We start from the raw sequence: 22,398 nt of genomic DNA on the forward strand, positions 1-22,398 counted from the left end.
GGCTGCTTAGAACGTCAGGCACTAGAACACAGCTCAGGCTGCTTAGAACGTCAGGCACTAGAACACAGCTCAGGCTGCTTAGAACGTCAGGCACTAGAACACAGCTCAGGCTGCCTAGAACGTCAGGCACTAGAACACAGCTCAGGCTGCTTAGAACGTCAGGCACTAGAACACAGCTCAGGCTGCTTAGAACGTCAGGCACTAGAACACAGCTCAGGCTGCTTAGAACGTCAGGCACTAGAACACAGCTCAGGCTGCTTAGAACGTCAGGCACTAGAACACAGCTCAGGCTGCTTAGAACGTCAGGCACTAGAACACAGCTCAGGCTGCTTAGAACGTCAGGCACTAGAACTCAGCTCAGGCTGCTTAGAACGTCAGGTGCTATAACAGCTCAGGCTGCCTAGAACATCAGGTCATGCTGGTGTAGTCTTCTCTTCATGGTCGTCTCTGACACATCTATCCCTACATCTTGGAGAGTGTTCTTGATCTGTTTGGCGGTCAAAAAGAGGTTTTTCTTCACAACTGAAAGTATTCTTCGGTCACCGACTGCAGTGGTCGTCTGTGGTCTGCCAGGTTCGTTTGCAATCGCTGAGCTCAGCAGTGCATTCCTGCTTCTTAACAATGTGCAAAAACAGGTTGATTCTGACACACCCAATATTTTGGCCATGTCTCTGATCGATTTGTTCTGATTTTACCACCCCATTATGGCTTGCATAACATTGTCGTTGTGACATGCTGACAGACAACAGCAACAGACTCCAAATGCAAATTCCACCCCTGGGATGAACTCTAGACGTTTTTTTTTTTTAGTTTTGTTGTGCATGAACTAATGACCCAAAACACACAGCTGGCCAAGAAACAGCTGAGCTGCCAATTGTCCTCTTACGTTTGGTACCTCAAAATGGGACACACACACACACACACACACATATAAAAAGGGCTAGAATTCACCAGATGTGGATGAAAACACCTAAAAATTAAAGCTGACAGTCGACAGTTTAAGCTCATATTTGTTGTTTCATTTCAAATCCAACGTGCTGGAGTGCAGAGCCAAAACAAAAAAAAAATTGTGTCACTCTTAAAATACTTGCGGAATGCACTGCGCAGAAACACAAACCCAACGCACTCCGTTCGCCCTGTCTTCCCACTTACACACTTCATTATCGCCTTTTTTAATCTACTTTGATTCTCCTCCATGAAACGGAAATAGCCAGTTTTCCAAGGACGGTCGTCAAGGAAACAATATCTTTAAATTAAATCGTACATCTGTCATAAGGGTCACAAAACAGCAGCGAACTGTCACTAAACTCACAGATAAACCGACAGAAAATGAGCCCTTGCAGTTCAGAGCCAGATTAATACGGCATGCAGTTCATAGGGCCAGGGTTCGAAAATCCACCAGAGGGTTTTTAATATTAAAACTATGATGACAAATGTGGCTGCAGTCTCACTAATGGATGCTTGCGCTGCTAGTAAGGGGAAATAGTGGGGGGGGGGGGAACGAGGAATCAAACCCCCCCTCCCCACACCACCCCCCCAAACCCTCCGCACCCCCAAATGTTCCAGGACAGACGGCATTCTCCCTCCCTCCCTCCCTCAGCAGCAGAGTCTCTCCCTCTTTATCAGCACGTAATACCTCAGCCTCTGTCCGATTCATCACCAGCCGCCCGCTCCGCTTCATGAGAAAACGAGAGAAATCACCCGCGGCCGTGGCTCGTCGCTTTCGCCGGCAGAGCGGCGTGTAACCCGACCCCCTCGCCCGCGTTCGCTCGCCCCCCCCCCCCGGCTCCCTTCATTAAAAACGGGTGAAATAATCGATTCGCTGTCACGACGAGGGGCGCTGCTGTGCGATCGTTAGTGAGCCAACCGCAGCGAGGCGGCCTGTCCTTCTGCGGAGTATTACACGCCAGCGCACTTATTTGTTTTGGGGGGGGGGGGGGGGAATAAAAAAAGATTTTGATGTATTCATAGCTGACAAATGCCTCCGTGTATTCAGTTTCCTTTGCCGGGGGCGGCCATTTTGGTTTTCTGCGTTTGACCTACTGGTGAACGTTGGGGTGAATATGAGGCCTAATGTCGTTTTTGAGAACTTAAGGGGCCTACTGTCGGACTGGTCTGTTCATATATCTACTGCGCAGAAGAAAGAATAAAACAAGATGATTTAGAAAATTTAGAAAGGTTCTACACAATGTCAAAAGTTTCAGTTTTAAGAAGAAAGTTTTATACATTTGGAGAAATGTGACATTACAGAAGTACAGTAAATAACAGGAGTAAAAACATAAAACAAAAATAGCACAAAGTCACTAGCATATCGATTCATTTTACAATCAAATCCAATCATGAATGATCTCAGAATGCCTAAAATCAAATGTTTAAAATGGAGTACCAGTAGATATTCCATCACTGCCTCTCCAACTAACACCACACAGTGAAATGTGTACTACTAACTAGTACAACTAATACACTAGACAGTGAAATGTACACTACTAATTAGTACAACTAATGCATTTGTACAGAAAATTATTTTGTGAAATAATTTTTTTCACAGAGAAGATATTGGTGATTGGAAAGAAGCTAAAGCATTTAATTATTGGAAATAACCATTTCCAATTGTCATGCCTATGTACTAGAAAAGCATATGTATCCTTCATACGTGATTAAATACATTAGAAACATCAAAAATCGAAATGATAAACTCGGAAGAAAAGTAAAACATTCGCTATCACTACGTGCACATCTATTATAATGTGTATACATTACAAAATAGTCATGTCCACACTCTCTCATACCACTAGCGGTCCATTTACAAATTTATGATATTACTGGAGTTATTATGAAATACAGGCGCGGGCAGGAAATGTATGTTACACATTTAGTCCTTTTTGATCCATCCATTCCTGCAAAAACATGAGATGTTTTCATACGCTTAAGCAGACCGTATATTTGGTGAATTTCTTTCAGATTAACTTTCACCGTGATTGTAGATTGTGCCGATACGTGCTGTACAGCCGGCTGAAGGACAGACAAGCGCCCCCCCCCCCCCCCCCCAAACACAGCCCCTCCCCCTCCCCCACCCACCCCCCCGACCGCCTCAGAGCTCGGCTCCCCAAAACCATCGTCGGTTTGCTTCAGATTACAGTAATTAGAACGGCGCAGGCCGAGCGGGGGTTTCCTCTTTATGAAAATATGACGCTCGCGCACACGGCGTCAGTTATTTTGGGGCAGGTGGCGGGTTTGCGGTGGTGGGGGGGGGGTGGGGTGAGGGGGGGGGGGGAAGTGTTCAATAGGGCCAGAAAGAGAGAGAGAGAGAGAGAGAGAGAGAGACGTATCAATAACTCTCCAATCACCCAGGAACGCGCTTTGAGTGCTCAGAGGAGCCCACAAAATGGTGGCAAAGTGCCCCCATCCCTGCCCCTGATCTCTCTCCCACCCCCCCCCCCCCCCCCAGAGAAAAAGGAATGGAATGGGCACATGGTTTTTATAATAAAACGATTACAGTAAGTGAGGCTCGGGACACGTTTCCCCCCCCCCCCAGAATGAAAGGAGATGGAATGACGCTTGTGGCAAATGGGGGGGGGGGGGTTGGGGGACCACACTCTGGCCATGCCAGTGGAAATATGAAACATATAATGATAAACGTATCATAAACATATAATCCATGTCATTTTTTTTGCGGAGGGCCGGTAATGTGTTACTTAGCGCAACGGGCTGTTCCAAAGGCTTGCACTCTCCCTGCCCCTCCCCACCACCCTGTTTCTCAGACGGCAGTTGCATTCTGGGAAACAGGCAGGGGTTTTTCACACCGTTGAGATGAGGTTCATCTGGCAGGACTTATGTCTGGCTCGAGATGAGGCCTGACCGAGGTTGCCATCGCGGGGAACAATCCCCCAAACGCAGGGGAATCTTGAAAGGTTCTTGGGGAATGTTTCAGAGTGGATCGCCTGGGAATCAACACAGGTGGGGGGATTTCAGGGAGGTATGGATGGAGGATCTCTCTTCACTGCTTCATATGCGAAGCAACTAAATATTGGGGATTTTGGGGGACTATTTTTGTGGGAATACAACTCCAGGCGTCTGGCAACTCTGAGGGGGAACAGAAGAAGTCGGTTTGAAGTGCAGCAACTGAGCAGATTTATATTCTAACAAATAAGAGAAACTTCCAAGTGACGCAGGCCACCAATGACCCCTTTGGGATGGAAAAACTGAAGAAGATCCATGACCTCACAGACTTGGCACACACGTTTTCTAATGTCCTCCACGTGTACAATGGCGCTTCACGAACAGCACCACCACCAGGGACCTGCTACACCATTAGACTGCAGTACCAGGGACTATTTAGCATTCTGTCATCTGTGAGGACAATGACTTTGCTGTTCCACTTAGCCACTACCAAAAATAAAACCTTCAGCTGCAGCCTTTGTCAGTACCCGCCATGTGTAATATCTTAAAGATGAAACCCCATTTCGCTGCGTATTACGTTTTTCAATATTACTGTGGCTGCAGAGGTATTTGTCATGAGATGTATGAGATGTGGCATACAAGTGGAAGTAAACAGAGATGAACGTTTCCTGATTAGTTCCTCCGTATTGGTTGAAAATAGAAACATGACGTCCAAGGCGCATCTGTTGAGCCGACGTCTATGGTACTTCTCTATCGGTCCCTGCATTTCGGGACAGACAGATATCTGTGTTACTGCTCTATCAGCACCTGTGTTTCTGACAGGCTAATCTATGGTACTGCTCTATCAGCAACTGTGTTTCAGACAGGCAGAGCTAGAGGACCAGGCAAACATGGCTGCCCTTTCTTCAGTGATACTGAAGAGGAGCAGAAGGAGAGAGAGTCATTTGTATCCCTTGGGTCCCATTGGCTGATGACTTCTTGATCCAGTCTGGCCTCTAGAGTAACCAGGTGATGTTGGAGTCGTTTCTTCTGTTCTACCAGCTTTGGTATTTTCGACTGCTTTTTGGATGACGACCAAACCTGAATGTCACGTTTTCATGCATTTATACCAAAGCAGCATACTTTTTGCAAAATTGCTTGGGATGACACAATCAAAGCTCTAAACCAATCATTTTTCATTTGACAAGCCGGGTGAGGGTCCAAAGGTAGGGTAATGTCATATTAATTAATAATTAATAAAATAATTAATCATAATAAATAAGGTAATTCATAGGTTCAGGAGACAAAATTCTTTGTCTATTTATTTGTTTAGCCTCAAACCATGTGTCTGATTTACAAAGAAAAAACATTTGAATACGACAAAAAAAAATCATGAACATGAACGCATTTTTTGGCTGTTTTGGTAAACCTTTCGTTCGCCCTTTTGATACGAGGCATTTTTTTTTTGTGTCCATGTGTCTTCAGGCTTTCCAAAGGATCAGTCACCAAAACGAAGATTGTTCCTCCATCTGCGATCCCATACACAGAATTCCTCGGGGAAAAGAATGAGGTCACGGCAGGGGAGGAGGCCAGAAAACCTCACCAGCAGAGCTTTCCTCCATATCCACGGCATCAGATATACATTCGAAAAAACTATCCGGTTACAGGAATGCATGTGACACATCCCGCACATCACAGTGAGCGCCTGTCAATCAGCAACAACTACAACAACAAAAAATAATACCGAATGTAATGTTCTCCTATGAAGAGAAGGGAAACAGGAACAGAACCTGTTTTCAAAGGAGGGGCAAACAGTCACACGTGAGTGAGACACAGACCAATTCTGCCTGTTATCTGGAGACAGCGGTGCGTAAACAGACAGGCACTTTTTTTGGCCACCTAACTGCCCACACCCCTGTCCAAACAGGGAGAGAGGTCCTGCACCCCTGTGTTTCGCTCTGTCTGGTGGTTTTGCATTTTTACTGCTGCAGAGTAGCTACATCAGCTGCGGCTGCACACTCGTCCTATGTACGTACATGCAGGCCACTCACGGAAGTACGCACGCACGCATGCACGCACACACGCACGCACGCACACACGCACACACGGCCAAGCACAGAAACACCTGTGTACACACATACACAGTGCATACATGCCCTCCTTATAAACAGACTGTTTTGTACAGCACCGAGGACCTAACAGTAGCAATGCAACGTGACCTGTCTCTGGCTGTGATGCAAAAACACAAACATGACATCACATCTGAAAAAAAAACCTGCGCAGAATGACAGCCATGTCTGCTAGGAATGGGGGGCGGGGGGGGGGGGGGGGGGGGATTTGGGGGCCTCTGCTCTTAAAACACCATGCCACCACTGTGGCTCTATCTGTGCTGGTCTATTTTAAGATTTCCTGTCTATATTTAGTTTGATTTTTAAATAAATATTTTAAAAAACTCTCATGTCTTGTTCCCGAGTCAGCCATAACGGATCCATCCCTGGACCCACAAAAGCAGTCTCAGCTGGCTGATTATGTGAATGTAAGTGTGAAGAGTGTCATTCTTTAAGCCAAGTCACGGTGCCCCATTTTTAGCGCCTATAAGAGGGTGACACTAAGTTCCGCCACTTCCTTTCTTTGGATCGGTCTTTGTCATTAAAAAAAAAAAAAAAAAAAAAAAAAAAAAAATTGGCTTCTGTGGCTTCCACAGCCTTGGCCACGGACATTTCCAAAGACAAACATCCCGAAGCTCGCTGAATGCATTTGTCTGTTACTCCTGACTGGGATTCACCACGCAGGCCGGCTAATTCAGCTTTCAGTACACGCACACTGACGGGACCCCAAACTGTGCCACTGAGAAGCAGAAGTGGCAGGAAGTGCTCCGGGGGACGTTAATCAGCGTCGCGCCACAATTTAGCCCAAGGGCGTTAAATACATGCAGCGTACACAGCTGATGCCGAAAAAGGCCTACCGTTTGCTGGCTTTTCAGCAGAGCACAAAGTGCAGGCGTCCAGCATAAACACAGCATATGGGAAGATAAACAATCAAACAGAAAAAGTCTGCAGAAAAAAAAATCTGAATCTTTCATAGTGCCCCATGGTGCAGTACTCGCAAATTTTTTAGGATTATATTTGGTCATACTGATGGGCCGGAGGGACTGAAGCAGGAACAAGGTAAAATATTGGAAAACGTCCATCTTAATTTAAAGTTCAAGGGCAGACTGCAGCAATTTGAGGGAAAATATTTTACTCACAGAACCAGGGAAGGTTTTTTATAGCCTTTCAGCATTTCAATATTCAAATTTTGTTGTATGTTGAATGATGCTGTGTACGTACATTTTATTGGATACAGTGAAAGTGAACATTTAAATTTTAAACAACAACTTGTGTCCTGTTCAGGAAAATGAGAATAAGCTGGCCACATGAGCTACACAATGAGAGTTTCCAGGCTGCTCCCCTAATGAAATCTGTGGAGGATTTGGAGTTTGGATGGAAGAACTTCCATCAAAGCATTTAGAAAAAGAGCACAAGTTGCATTTGGCTACGCAAAACATCTTTGTTGAGTAGGCAGTTCAGATGGGATATAAAGATCTATAGGGTGCACATGGGAAAAGGTCAAGGTTTTGTGTGGGAAATGCATCTCGTTTTATGCTGTAACGTTTTTCATACAAAAGAAGGATTGCCTGATAAAAATGTAAGATGTTATTTTTTTAAACTTTGTTGAAAACACTGCAAATGTATTCTTATTAATGTTCTGATTGAGAGAACCTGACATATAAATCGGTTCCCGTTTAGCCAACAGACGCTTTTGCGCAAACCAATTTAGTAAAATGAAATGCTAAACTAACAGAACACCACCCACCTGTCAGTACATAGAGCTAGACACTGCTATCTTTCACATGACCTCTGACCTATTCCACGTTATCCCGCAAAAGAAATAAGTCAATCATAATAAGCAATGTATAAGAACATACTCAGGATAATTGTGACATTGCATCATTCTGAAGAACTTTAAATTAGTTTTACTGTGGCTATTATATATGTATGACAGCAGATTTCACAAGGTTTCAATAATTTTGCTTGACATTTTAGGACTATAATTTAAATACCGTGCATATAAAGGCCAACGCAAATGTGTCAAATAAAATAAGTTAATATTTTTATTATTTAAATTTCACACTGATTAAACCCATGTCTGCCCAGGACTCATAGTATATGCCCAACTGAAAAAGATGAAATCAATAAACAGATTTTAAAAGGATAAACCAGTATGACCGATTTAACCTGTTGAAGCTGATTTAATTTTAGGTTTCATTTGAAAACATCAACCACATCTTCTAGTCATCACATCATAAAATGTTGAGTATCATAATATAGTCTTTGCTAAATTACTTGACCGAGTAAAATAAAAAATACATAGACCATAATTTGACATGTTATTTCAGTTGTAGTTGGAATAGTGGCCCAATGCAACAACTACTTTCATTATTATTATTATTATTATTATTATTATTATTATTGTTGTTGTTGTTGTTGCTTGAGCAACAACAACAAATTGTTTCTTGAGCAAGAGTTTGGAAAAAATGCAAACAGAATATAGCAAAAAAAAAAAAAAAAAGATTTTAATATAATGCACCGAATTCTTAAAGAAAACCGAATTCTTAAAGAAAACGGAAATATTAGGGGTTATTAGGAGAAAGATATTCTAATACAGCGGGCCGCGCGGGAAAAATGTACCTACATTTAAGCAACCAACGAACATCTTGACAGGTGCAACATAAATAATAAGAGATTTGCGTATTTTAAAGCCCTGTTCTCAGTAAATGCCTAACACCTATATTAAATTTACGGCAATTGTAACTAATTAAATTTAAAAGGAGATGCCTATCTATAATACATAACATTAAAAAATAAGAAAATAAGAATATTTTACATAAAAACGATTGATTCATATTCCCCCAATCGCATGTCAGTAGTTTATTTTGCTGAGAAGAGAGTTTGTGAACCAATTATTAGGCTACTATTTATTTTGTGATAGGCTACCGCTCAATATAGAATGAAGCACGAACTTCAGAGTCAGCGTACTCAGTTAACAATAATAACGGTAATTTATAATGGTAAGGGCAGCAATGATGAATGAATTAGAGAATAGCTTGTTACTGGTGAAACAGAATATTGTATTGTTAGCCAACCGTAAATTCCGATTTTTAATGAAATCTCAACTTTGTTACAAATAAGATTTTAAAAAAAGATATTACCACGTGCAAATGTCGAGGTCAATAATTTGTAGCAACATGATTAATCAGCCTATGTGAAGGAAACTTTTCCGGTGGAAATTATCACCACGGCTTTTGCATCCCCCCAATTATTGATACTCAGAACAGCGACTGAGGAAAGCTCTGCTACAGCGGCCTCACGGATATGCGCTCAATTTAAACCTATAAGGAACGAAATTGTCGATAACTTGCTTTATGTCATCTTTTATAGCAATGCCAAATGCTTTGCTTCAACTTGCTGGTCAACAATCAACAGAGCACACGTGAACATCATCTTGAAAAGAAAAAGTGGATTAAGAGAATAGTTAAATAGATATAAAAACGTTTAACGGAAACGGATAACCCCTATTGAAAAGCCACGCTATAGATGTGATTCTTGATAAAAAACCATTGCTAAACACCATAGCTTTTACACTGTAGTCTACTGAATATATCCAAAATTCCGAGGGTACAAAGTTCATAAATAATCACAGATGAGAATAATAGTTTCGGATGAGAATAACCAAATAGAGTCTGAAAAAACACTAAAAATGGATCACCGACGATTATTTTGAATTTGCTCTTTCCACAATAAAGTAATTCGGTTAGTTCTCACGCGGTAATTTCCCGTTTTGGCCGCATTGCAGTCACTCGTTAAGAAATTATTCGACATTCGAGCGCGTTTAATTCTCCTGATTATGGCCATCCTAATAAATGTGAAGAAATCGAATCAAATAAAACAAATTAATTACAGCCTCTTCAAGTGTACAATTTGCATATTTGTGGAAATGATGATTTTGAAACATAGTCTACTGTACTTCTTGAAGTTACCGTGAAGGAACACATCGGGAATGCAATACGATCCTATCACTCTGTAGGGTGAAAAACCGCCGGCTAATTCACCTCATTCGGTTTTTATTATTTTTTTTGAATACCACACTGACTTTGATCTTGCATGTAATGGAGTGAATGGGTCTGAAACTCCACTAAGAACAGGACCAACGGTAAATTTCGCAGTTAACGCACAAATTAATAAACTGGATTACGTGGTACATCTAACATGTCACGGCTCAACCAAACTTTTACTAAACTTTTTATTCTAAATAACGTGCCGACATTCTAAAAATGGCATAGATAGATTTTGATCATTATGTTTTTGCTCAAGATCAGTAAAATTACAGATGAGTGCAATGTTATTATGTTGCATAAAAATCTAAAAGCAGTTTCAACCATATCTATTGATATCGGTTTATAGAAAACTGGTGTCTATGATGGTATAATTTTTAGGATGGAAGAAAAAACGCTAGTAGCTTGGAATTATTTGACTTCTGTGTTCAGGCACTGCCAGCGTCCACCTGACTGGAGACAGCAGAATTCCCTGGAATATGAATGTATAACATGTTCACAGACACCCGCACCCCCTCCCCCCGCTCCTCCCCCCACGCTGCTGAGAAAATCTGCTGCGCGGATGGAAACCTTTAATGACAATTATTTCCTACGCACGTCGAAAGAAGACAATATAACATTTGTTTTGTATTCGGGGGGAGCCTATTTACAAACTTTGAAAACCGACATTACGGCTATTAGGTGTGAGCACCACCGGACAAACTTGACCGTCAAGTGAGGTAACTCCATGGGGGTAATCACGTCCACAGTGTTTCCGAAAAAGGCCATAAAATTGCATACCATGTACCTGAGGGTAAGCTAACACAGATAACAAAACATAATATGGACACATAAAAAGTAAATAAGAAATAAATGAAAAACTAATTTCACTGCAAGACCTGAATTATTTTCAGACGATTTATCCACTTCAGATGGCAATGCCACCTTTAATTCCAAAATTGAGTTCAACACCTGAAATTGCACTTTTCTGCTTAACTGATTGCATGTTTCACTTGTTGTACCGCAAAGCGTTCAAGAATATGTTAAAAGGACACCTTCAACGTACAGACGACAACCCATTTTGAAATGTTTTCAATTTAAAACCTCAATGTTGGCATCGTTCTGGCTCACGAACCCAGCCAACTGATAAAGTGGAAGATAGCTTGGCAGATGTACTATAACGCACTGGCGGTACGCCGATGTAAACTCTGACTGCATTTGTTTGTGAAATAAACATTTTAAATGCTGATGCGTGGTATTGTGTTATGTTTGAATCGGGACTGGGCCGCCCACGGCACAATATGGGAAGAGGTCGGCAGTCTCATTATCTTTAAAAACATGTCTATGTCTGTATGAAATCTAAACACTAAGATTACTGGGAGAGCTCCAGAATTATGTGGCACGATTATTAACTGCAAAAATAACCCTAATTGGAATGTTTTCCAGTTCATTTCGTAAATTATTTTCGCAAAATTAAATGGAATGTAGGCCGACATAAATCCATTCATAGCTCGTTCATATAATAATTCAGTGGGTTTGCAGATAACCCATATTTAACATTTCATTCATTAGTTTAAAAAAGGGCTCTTACAGCATGTCAAGAGGCGGCAGAGGGGGGAACCCACAGAATAAATAACAGTACTCACATATAACTGACGTGCGCCATTAATGTCAGTGGTGAGAATTGAGTTCACCTTTGTTGTTGGATTTCCTCTCTGGTTTAAACTGCACTGCTTGGCCTCTCGCGCACAACGGTTTCGGGTTTCTGGCACGCAAGGGGCAGCGCGTGGGTTTACCTCAAGTTGATATATGCAGCAATTCTACGAACGGGGGCACACAAAACTGGATACATTCTACAGCTCACTTGTAAATAAATGCAACGTTTAAGCATGTGCATAAAATTAGGAAGGCACTGACAGACACACCGGGGGCGGAGGAAAAGATCACATATTGCTTTTCAAAGAGTCTGAAATACTACTACTACCCGGACTCATAAAATTATACCACTTACATGCTCATAATTACAATGCAACAACAACAGCTGAGATGCTTTTATGATATGAGTTGTATTCACGCGGGCACTGAAAGTGTGGTATTATTAAAACAGCGACAGGGGACGCAACCTTTTCCTCTGATGGGAATTTAGCGCCAGAAATAATTTCCTGTAAAAGCTCTGATATGAGATTCTCAAACAAATATATTTGATCCTTGTGAACAAGTTTAAAGCGCTGCTCTCTGGATGATTTTTTTTTTTACTTCTACAAAATAACAAATCTAACTCTCTTGGCGTCCTCGAGCCACGGCATCACTCAAGGGACCGTTATTTCCACGAGCCTTTGAAATCCATACGCACGCGTATATTCTCATAAACCTGGGGTTTGTCTTCCCGCCGAGCTTCCAAGGCGTGAATAAACAACGCAGGACACTTGAGTCGCTCCCCGGGAAGATTCTTGTACATTTTAGACCACCCCCCCCCCCCCCCCCCCCCCAAAATAAAAAAAACTTTTTGCACAAAAACGCTGAGTGGAAAACCAATCTTAAAAGTGTCCAAACAGCACATACGCAGACATGTAATTAAATTTAGCTCAGTTCAGAGGAAGATTCTCTTTCTCAGTTCTCCTTTCCCTGGACAAAAAAAGAAAAAAAAGGTATCAAGTGCCCCACTTGATAAACCATTGCGAATGAGCTGGGTCACTAAATTGCTCTTTTCTCTGGCCTTCACATCCAATCAGTCATATATTCATATCCTAATTATATTAATGTCATGTGTTGTGTACCCTCCCCCACATGCGCATTTACAACAAAACTGATTTCTCTCTCCCCTAAGTCAAGATCTGACCTCACTCACTCATCGCATCTACATAATAACTGAGGCCAGGTCCTTAGTTTATACTTTAAACCCGGGAGTTCTGGGCAGCGTCTTCGGCAGAAAGAGGCATTTTTTGTTTCTTCTCTAAACCTTAAGGGGGCTTTCTAGCTTTTGGTCAGCCTGAAGTTTCTGGAAAACATCTGAATCATTTTATAACCAACCCCAGCTGCTGCGCCTGTGTGTGTGTGTGTGCGTGTGTGTGAGGGTGGTGTGTGTGTGTGTCTGTTTTTCCGTGAGGAAGAGGGAAAGAGGGAAGAGAGTATCTGTTTGCCCCGCTCTCCAGAAAGGAAAGAGGGGGGAAAAACTGGACATCCTTTTTCGCCTCATTTTTTTTAGGAATGAACGCCGAGACGTGCGTCTCATACTGCGATATGACATCCATGGATTCATATTATAGCCCGTCTGCGCCGCAAGTTAGGGATCACCAGGCGAACCCGTTTAGGACATTCCAAGCGAGTGACACCAAATACAGCCCCACTTTCCTAACCAACAAAGGACAGGCTTATGGGGAAAAGTCGCGAAGCCCGTTCCAGCAGGATTGCCAGTCATTGGATGCCACAGTGGCGGAAGGCACCTTTAACAAATACCACCTCTTCGTGCAGAGATCGTCCTGTAAAACGCCTCCCGAAGGAAGCAAACTCCACCAGGAAAGCGGACACAACGGAGCGCTCATCTCCTGCTATGGTAAGTCGCCTACCCACGAGAGCCACGATAAATTACGCGCTAATACCCAAGATATACAGAGTCCCCCATCTAAATGCATATTACCGGGAATCTGCGTCCCTAGCCGTAGTATGGACCCATTTCCACAAAACAGGCCATTGCAGCTTGTACGTTTGCAAATAAAACAACTCCGGAAAAAAAGTGCATCGCGGGTCATCAAATGGTGCATACGAGCAAAGCAGGCGAGGAGGGTTAGGGCGCAGTTCCTTTATCAGCGACGGTAGAGCTCGCATTTTTACCTGTGTGGGATGCGTCGTGGAGGAGCTGATCTAGAGTGCAAAGGGGCATGATATGACACCCTTGGCATTAATTTTCGATATAATCGCCTTTCTCAATAAACGGAGCGACAGCATGTTTGCCCATGGTATGTTTGATGTGCCGTTGCATGTCACCAATCCCAGCTGAATTATTACAGAATCTCAATTACGTACTCGGTTTGGTAGGGAGCTGCAGGTCCAAGGCCCAGTCTTGCTGTCGCTATCACTGACGCTGTTATTCGGAGTGCTAACAACTGCATCAAAGCATCGGACACTAAATGATAATTTCCAAAACAAATGCACGGTACTTCACAACTTACTACCAATATTATAGCCACAACTATGCAAGTAACACAATTATGAAGAGGCATAACATTACCGACTATTAAATTTTCCCTTTAACGAATGAATTAAATTATGTTTAATGCGATAATCTACATTACAATCCTTAATACTGGAGCTGAATCGGACAATTGAATTAACACGTTTGCAGACAGAGACAATAAATACGAAGCGTCGCAATTACATAAGCAGCCCTGCGACGGTTATTAGAAAAGAAGCAAGCAAAAAAAAATACAATATTCCAACAGCTCGCAGAACACTTTTAAATATATATAAACGCACGATAGGCTATATTAAATTTGACACAATTCTACTTAATTTCACAAAGTTAACGTTACAGTGTTCAGCGAAACATTCCATCTGAGACTGAGTATGGCTTCCCATTGGAAAACAAGCCACTGATGATCCCTCAACCCTGCTTCCACAAACGGGACAGAACAGACAGGCGCATCTAGAACAAGGACAAAGCAAGGGCAAATTATAACGGCACTTTTAGGATACAAGGATAGCTTCGTCACTTTCATGGCGCACGATATTATGCTTACATTTTTAAACAAAGCGGGAAGTGAGAGCTAATTACAGGAAAATAATTAGGCTAAGTACAATGGTACTGTCATCCAGCCCATCAAAACACAACTATAACCTTGACATCAAATTCATTAACAGAATTCAAACGATTCTAAAAGTTTCAGTACCCTCATGTAGTAATTGTCATCGTGCTAAAATACGTAGGTCACACTGAAATTCCACAATAAGCTACGCGTAAAACTAAGAGTGTTAACATGGATCCGCCCCGCAATGATTAAAAATACATTCATAACTTACATTAGGCTACCGGTCAATAATTTACTTTACATGATGGAGTACAGGTCTGATGGTACTCTACTAATGTCAAACACGTGCTGGACAAATTTTATTTTTGCAAACAAAATTATTTTGATTCCTCTTTGTATAATGTCAATACACATGCTTAACTGAAAAGAAACAAAAACGTACGAACGAAAATGGTCATGAGTTGTCAAATCATGGCTACCTTATAATTATTTTAATTTGCGGCACACTGCCTAATAAACAAAGATATTTACACACCTGCAAAAGTCAATACATTGCTATATTCACAAAACATAAACCATAAAGAACAAGAAAGCACGTCGCGCGTAAAAATCTACTTTTATGGTTGCCATTAATGTTAGCCACAATAGCAGTATGTCGGATATTTACTTGATAGTTTACAGTCCCCTTCTTTAGTGAAACTATAGCTCTATGGCTGAAAAATTCATTTCTACAGTTAAAAAATGAACACAACTGCAGCTAAATTAAAAGCCTGTCAGCGTGGGTAAAGACGTTGGTGTGAGGACACTCACACAAAAGCAAACAACTAAACATAACATATAAACCATATTTTCTAAGAAGCAGTGACTGGGACATGTTTATCGCTGTTATCGTTATTTAGGCTACATCACCCAATGATATTACCTTCTTGCCTTTAATTTCGGAACTGGCCATGAACAGAAACTAAAATACAGACATTAGAAAAGCCGCAATCATTTGCCCACATTTCCACATGTGTGACAACACTTGGAAATGCTGCGTGAAACCTAAATAAATTAATAAATAAAATAAATAACAGTCAATACCATACCAACCGATTATGTTCTGCAGTAAATAACCCAATTAGCGCATAGATTATTATTATTATCATTTTTGACAATTTTATTTTGGTCTCATGTATCAAAGTTTCCACAAATTCTTGCACAAAGCATTTGTTTTCTTAATTAATGTATTATGAAATTAGAATAGCGCTAGGAAAAAAACTGCTGTAATCCTGTCACCATAAACATTTTCGGTTTTCCATATTTCAACTAAAGACAAGCCATATCAAATAAATTAATTAATCGTGTTAGCAAAATATGATCACTTTTACACAGGCGTTTACATATGCATTTCTACGGGGGAGTAACTCGAAAAATATTATCTTTAAGGACACACAGGTGACATTCATACCTTGAACATTTAATTTCACCACTGACAAGAGAAAGACAAAAACAAAACGTGGATTAAAACGAAACCTTTCGTTATATGCAATTCATTTGTATGAACAATCAGGACCCCACACAAATAAACACATTCGAGGTTATCCCCGTGTTTCGCCATGCAAGTCTACATATATTCACACAGTGCCTGAGCATTCATTAATTTAAACGCTTTAAATGAGGCGCAAGGTAAAACGTGAAATTTGTCAGAGTTGACTTGACACTGAACATTGCACTCCGTGCGTTTTTTTTTCTTCTATGACGAGAGGAATAACAATGTTCAACGTTAAATCTCATCAAACACAAACGATCCCTAAGACTGGTGATCTCTCATACCGTCATCTAGCCTTTTGAAAATGTTTTGTGTCAATATAATCATGATATATTTTTCGCTCGGGTTCCAAAAGAACTGAACCCATGTCAGCCTGCCGCGCGGATTTGAGCAGCTTCAAACCCAAAAGCACATTTTTCTACCACGAGCCCGTCAACCTCAAAGACATGTAAGTCGCCTCGCGTACAGCTGAAGTTTCTGTAGTAAAATTACACACCCTTTTCACTTGCATGATTTTTAGTTGGAATTTTCCAGAGTCCTGTCGGCTAGACTGCAGTTTGCAATTTAGCAACGAAGCACGGAGTCGCATGACGCTTTACCTTGCAAAAATGTTTTTGACATTTGCCATCCACGTGTGCTGCAGAATTTTGAAAAGAAAGTTTAAGCCCCCGAAACATCTGGCTCTGAAATAACATCTTCCATGTGTGCTGTGAGCCGAAGATACCCAAATACTATAACCTTGCCTCCAATAAATTTTTTAAAGCGCTTCTCCGACAATAAAACGCCACAGCAGTGTGTGCTTCTATCCTTAAAAAAATTAAATCAAAATGTTAAAGCTTCCCCCGACTGGGCAAGCAATTTATGTTGATGCTACTCATAAAAAAATGCGCGTAAAATTAGGTCTCCGCTTGGTGACACTGATTTAAGTCAAACGAAAGATGTGAAGGGGAAGATATCAATGCGGTCAAGATGATCGTCAAAAACGCATAGTCGGGGCACTGTTAAAGTGATTTAATGTAAAGCTAGAAAGATTAATGAATGCAGCCACCGCAATTATCCTCTGACGGCTTACATTTGTGACTCACATTGCCCAAGAGAAGTTATTATATCACATTATTATTATTATTATTATTATTATTGTTATTATTGAGTTATTCTAATTAAAATGGATGGGACTACATCTTCAAAGACCAAAACTGAGTGCAACGGTGCCGTTCCCTCTTGGACATACCTACAAACCGAAGTCGGGTGGAGTTAACTCCCCTCCAAAAGAAATGTGTGCTGTCACTGAGGGACACGGATAAATTATTCCGGATTCTTCGCAGATGAGGCCAATGCATGAAAAAAAAACGTGCTTCATAAAATCGAGACGTATTGGTAGCTATTATCCTGGCAGTAGTCGCCATAATACATGAATAACTAATAGATGATATCAAAGGTAATATTGCTGGGGATCACTGGCGCTTCGAAACTGCTCACATGGCTAACAGTCATGGCAAAATATGACAGGAAGCCAGATACGAAGGCCAAGAAAACAATTAGGCTCTTTTAAAAAGCACTTGTTAAAGTAACTAGATGCTAATACCAGAGGTAGATGAGTGCAAGTAATTCACAACATTAAAACCAAGGAAATGTACTATTTTTTCCATTATCACCTAGCAGGGCGGTTTGGAACGATTTACAGCGCGCGACCGCAAATAGCTTAACCCAAGCGATCGTGAGATTTCTTTAAACTTTAATTAAAGTATAAAGCAATAAACCAAATCAGCCACCAACATCCCCCTCCACCCACCCCCACTCCCCATTGAAAGACGATTTAACTAAACGGCGGGCTGCGATACAGATGTCACCGAATGGATTCGATTTTACTCAACACACACGGCTCCTTTGACGAAGTTTCACTCATCTTTACAAGAACCAGACCTCGTTCACGAGGAAGAAGAGAAACAGAGCTTTGATTGGATGAGCGGACCCGAGGACGCCGCGCTAATACACAGAAACGAAACGACACACAAAGGCGGTGCCATTTAATGCCAGATTTCACAAAACTAATGGTATATGTGACGTAGGCCGATGGCACAAACAACAATAAAACACAAATAATAATGATGGTGACGATAATAATAATAATAATAATAATAATAATAATCACATTCAACAAAATGCACACCCATCGGAACTGGAAAAACTAAATTTACATTCGATGCGGCACATCTCCTTAAAAATAGGCCTACTGGCACATCAAAGGATACGGTAGCATCACGTCACAACTGGTCATATACCAGACAACGGTTTGTTTGACTGTACGCCGTTCATAAAGAACAAAAATCTTACTTAAATCTGCGAGAAGGAAAATCATATTTTAGAAATGGTTATTCGTTAGTTGACATCCATTGACGGACCTAAAGTCAGTGCCACATAGGCTATATAGCAGTACACATCCTGTTTTATTTAAGATACAAAACTTTTTACATAACCGGTGTTCAACAAACACAAGATTTTTAAAAAGATAATTATGGTCGCCATTTACGCAGGCTAGCCAAATAAACTGCAACATAGGCCAGTGTATTCCCTGAGAAACATTACTGCTCATGGTACACAGTTTAGTGAACTACGAATACAAATTCAAGCGCATTCAATAAACTTGTTTAACTTTGTTTTAAGGTTTTAAAAAAGTACTATAAAGCAAAAGTGAGTCTTCGACGAAATAATATATGCCAACAGAACATATGACCTAGGCGATATGAGCTGGACCTCATTAACCGCCTTACCTGTAACCTGAAGAGAAACAGCCTACAACAGGAACTCTCATCAATTAAAACATACAATTTGCATATTTAGCAGATTGTCTCATTTTGCCGAAAACGTTAATTCTGTTTGGGGCGCCTAAAAGTGCTCAATTAAGATGACGAATTTCTATGACGCATGCACATCATACATCAGTTGTTTACTGTTGATCGCCTCTTTTAAAACAGCATTTACGCGAGGTATCTGTAAAAACATCGCCACATACAGTCAAATGTAATAGCCCAACATCAAACCGATCCCGTTTCATTCTGGTACCTAGGTCGCTTCTAATTGGATCACACGAATACTGTCCCGCCGACCCTTTGAGGTCAACCAAGGCGCATGCGAAATACAGGGATCAAACATATATTTCACACATTTCATTCTCATTTTGTGCAGATTTGTGGCTATTAAGGTTGTTGGATTTTCAGTATTTACAAATATATTTTTCAATGTGAAAAAATAATCTCACGCGATCTAGCCCGATTGACACTACCACGCTCACACTAGTTATCACCCAACACCTAACTGGACATAACGGTGGCCAGCTGCTGATGCCTGGTGTCATCATACTGATAGGAGTTGAAACAAATTATTACCGTTAAACGACTCCGCAGAGTAAAATTAGGCTCTCAATTCTTTTCTGCCCACAATACAACGCCATATTTCTTTGAATTACTGGCAAATAATGGCACATTAACGCGAAATTCAGAATTACAAACTTTAGAGTGATGGGGAGGTTTATAGTGAGCCTTCTGATTTGGGCGACAGTTGGTTAAGTTTGGTCCGCGCATGGCCGCGGCTGCCGGCTGCCTGCTACTCACGGAGGAAAGAGTTATATGCCAAACTACGTCACCATAAAGATCAATGAGGCCGCACTCTCGTGACTGCAAGCAATGCGAGCCAGATCTTTAATTCTTAACATAAACCGTCATCATCTCCGATTATTATCCCCAAAACGTGATAGACATTCAGATAGGCAATCCCTTTGAACAGAATGCAGTACACACTTCACAGAGTCAATTTGCTGAAATCACAAAATAATAAACCTTTCCCCTTCCCAGCTGAGCTACATGGCCGTAGCTTAATGTGTTTTAGTGTGAGCAAAAGAGGAAATGGTGAGAAGGTAGCAGTGTTGGAGAAGCAGGCCTACTACAGGGCTGAGCTGACGCCCCCCCAGAACAAACCCTGCATTATTGGAAACCGTGGCCTTCGTGGTTTTAATTTTGACGATTCTTATTTACTCTGCATACACCCCCTCTTAAAAAATATCTTCCCGGAATAGAGAAGGTGAACAGGGTGGAGATGCAGAAAACAACACCCATGTTTATACCTAGTGCCCATAAAAGGCTGCATACATTTTCATAGCGGTGTGTCATAGCCTACCTGCGGAATGTGTACACACGCAACGCACTGGTGCGTCAAACGTCATTCACGCTGCAAATACGAGAGGACAGGCTTTCAGGGGAACGTTTCTAAAAACAGGCCCGAGGAACGGACCTTCAGTTTAATTGAACTGGAAAGGCGCAGCCTACAGGAATCTGGCGCAAATTGAAAGCACATTTCCAGCTTTTTATTTAAAAAAAAAATAAAAAAAACCAAAAATAAAAAAACCCAATAAGATAGGAAAGATGCGGACCCCCCCAAAGTTTCACACTTTCCACAGAAGTGGGAATATTTCACTCCGGAGCTGCGGAGAGGTCGGGCGCTTGCACTCGGAGGCTCGCAGCCTCGCATTCTTGAATCGGCAGCGAGAAGAAAAAAAGGGGGGGGGGGGGGGGGGGCTCGCTGAAAGTTTCCACGAAACGGAAACACGCATTTTTCTAAAAAATTTGGCCGCGCTCCGATTGCAGCTCCGGCCGGCGCAGTCGGGACCGCTTCTAATTGTGTCAATGTGATGATAAGCACAGTGCGCTTTTCAGCGTTCAGGGAGTACACGCTGGCTACGGGGAGAGAACCCATAAATCCCGAAGCATAAAGAGTGGATGATGAGAATCCGGCACTGATGCAGGGCCATAAAAAGGCAGCTAAACTGCTCCTGGTTCAATTCAACGGACAAGGGAGCCAATGCATTACATTACATTACATTACAGGCATTTAGCAGACGCTCTTATCCAGAGCGACATGCACAACTTTTTACGTAGCATTTACATTGCATCCATTCATACAGCTGGATATGTACTGAAGCAATGCCAGTTAAGTACATTGCTCAAGGGTACAACGGCAGTGTCCTACCTGGGAATTGAACCTGTGACCTTTATACTACACTTCCGCCCAGTCAATCCATGCGAGTCCACTGAGAAGGGCCCCACAAACCACCAAAGGGAGCATCTTTAGACTGGGCCTCGCAAGTCAAGCATTCACCTGGGATGTACTTTGGGCTTGATGCAACATGCTTTATGGTTTCATACGGATGTTAGTTGCATGAATCTACAGTGTGTTTTATGGTTCCAGGTTGGCACGGCTTAACTTGGGTGTCAGTGCTTTATCGATGCTGAACTGGGGCTCGCTGGTGTGGGAATGTCAGCTGGGTCCACTCACACAGCTCTGGTGGAGGCACCGCGTTCTCTTTCATTGCGGATAAGAGCGTTTGCTAAATTAGTGTAATGAAATATAACGTAATTCAATCGAACCATTACTTGCTAGGATCTTAACTTTGTTATGGTGAGTTCACCAGTGACGAACATAAACGGCCGAAACGTAATAGTATTTTACTCCTTTGGGGAGAAAATGACCCTAATTCTCTATTCAACTACTGTGTTTTAGTAAAAATGTTTTACATAATCTTAAATGTAAGTTTTTATTAATATTTAATATTGTTTATCAAAATTTTGTTTAGGAAATCAAAACATTCCTACTTCATGATAATTTATTTTCTTCTGAATATATGTAGTAATTAATACCAACAAATTACTTTTAGAAGTGTTTTCTATTAATGTCATTTATTTATTTTTTAAACCGGCTTACACAGTATCAGTTAGACATTTCTTCATTAGAGGCTGTATTATCTACAAAATCTGCAGATATTTCCAATCAATGCCGAATGAGCACCTCTGCTGCTTATCAGTTTGTGGGACATTTTGCTTCGTCTGGTGATCTCAAAGTCACCCTGCTACAATGAATCCCACATTTCCCGGAAAATGACGTAATCGAATTCAAAAGGACCGAAAAAAAAATGCACCGTGGATAGATACAATCTGGCCTTCTGCGCCTGGCAAAAGCTAGCTTGCACAACGTCACGGAGGTCCGGTGGCCGACTCTCGAGCGAGGCAAACCTCTCTCCGGATCTTCGCCGTTTCTCAAAAAGGCCATCCGTGTTATTT

General features: G+C 41.6%; 1 protein-coding gene across 1 annotated transcript in view; it reads left to right on the forward strand.

The window, feature by feature from the left end:
• Positions 1-13,111: 13,111 nt before the first annotated feature.
• alx4b (ALX homeobox 4b) overlaps positions 13,112-22,398 on the forward strand; it is a 34,645-nt gene continuing 25,358 nt past the window's right edge. The window contains exon 1 of the mRNA XM_035396226.1: positions 13,112-13,565. Within this exon, the coding sequence (XP_035252117.1) occupies positions 13,220-13,565 (346 nt within the window). The 5' untranslated portion in view covers positions 13,112-13,219. The remainder of the gene's footprint in view (positions 13,566-22,398) is intronic.

The sequence above is a fragment of the Anguilla anguilla genome, chromosome 16 (genome assembly GCF_013347855.1).
Source record: "Anguilla anguilla isolate fAngAng1 chromosome 16, fAngAng1.pri, whole genome shotgun sequence".
Classification (NCBI taxonomy): Eukaryota; Metazoa; Chordata; class Actinopteri; order Anguilliformes; family Anguillidae; genus Anguilla; species Anguilla anguilla.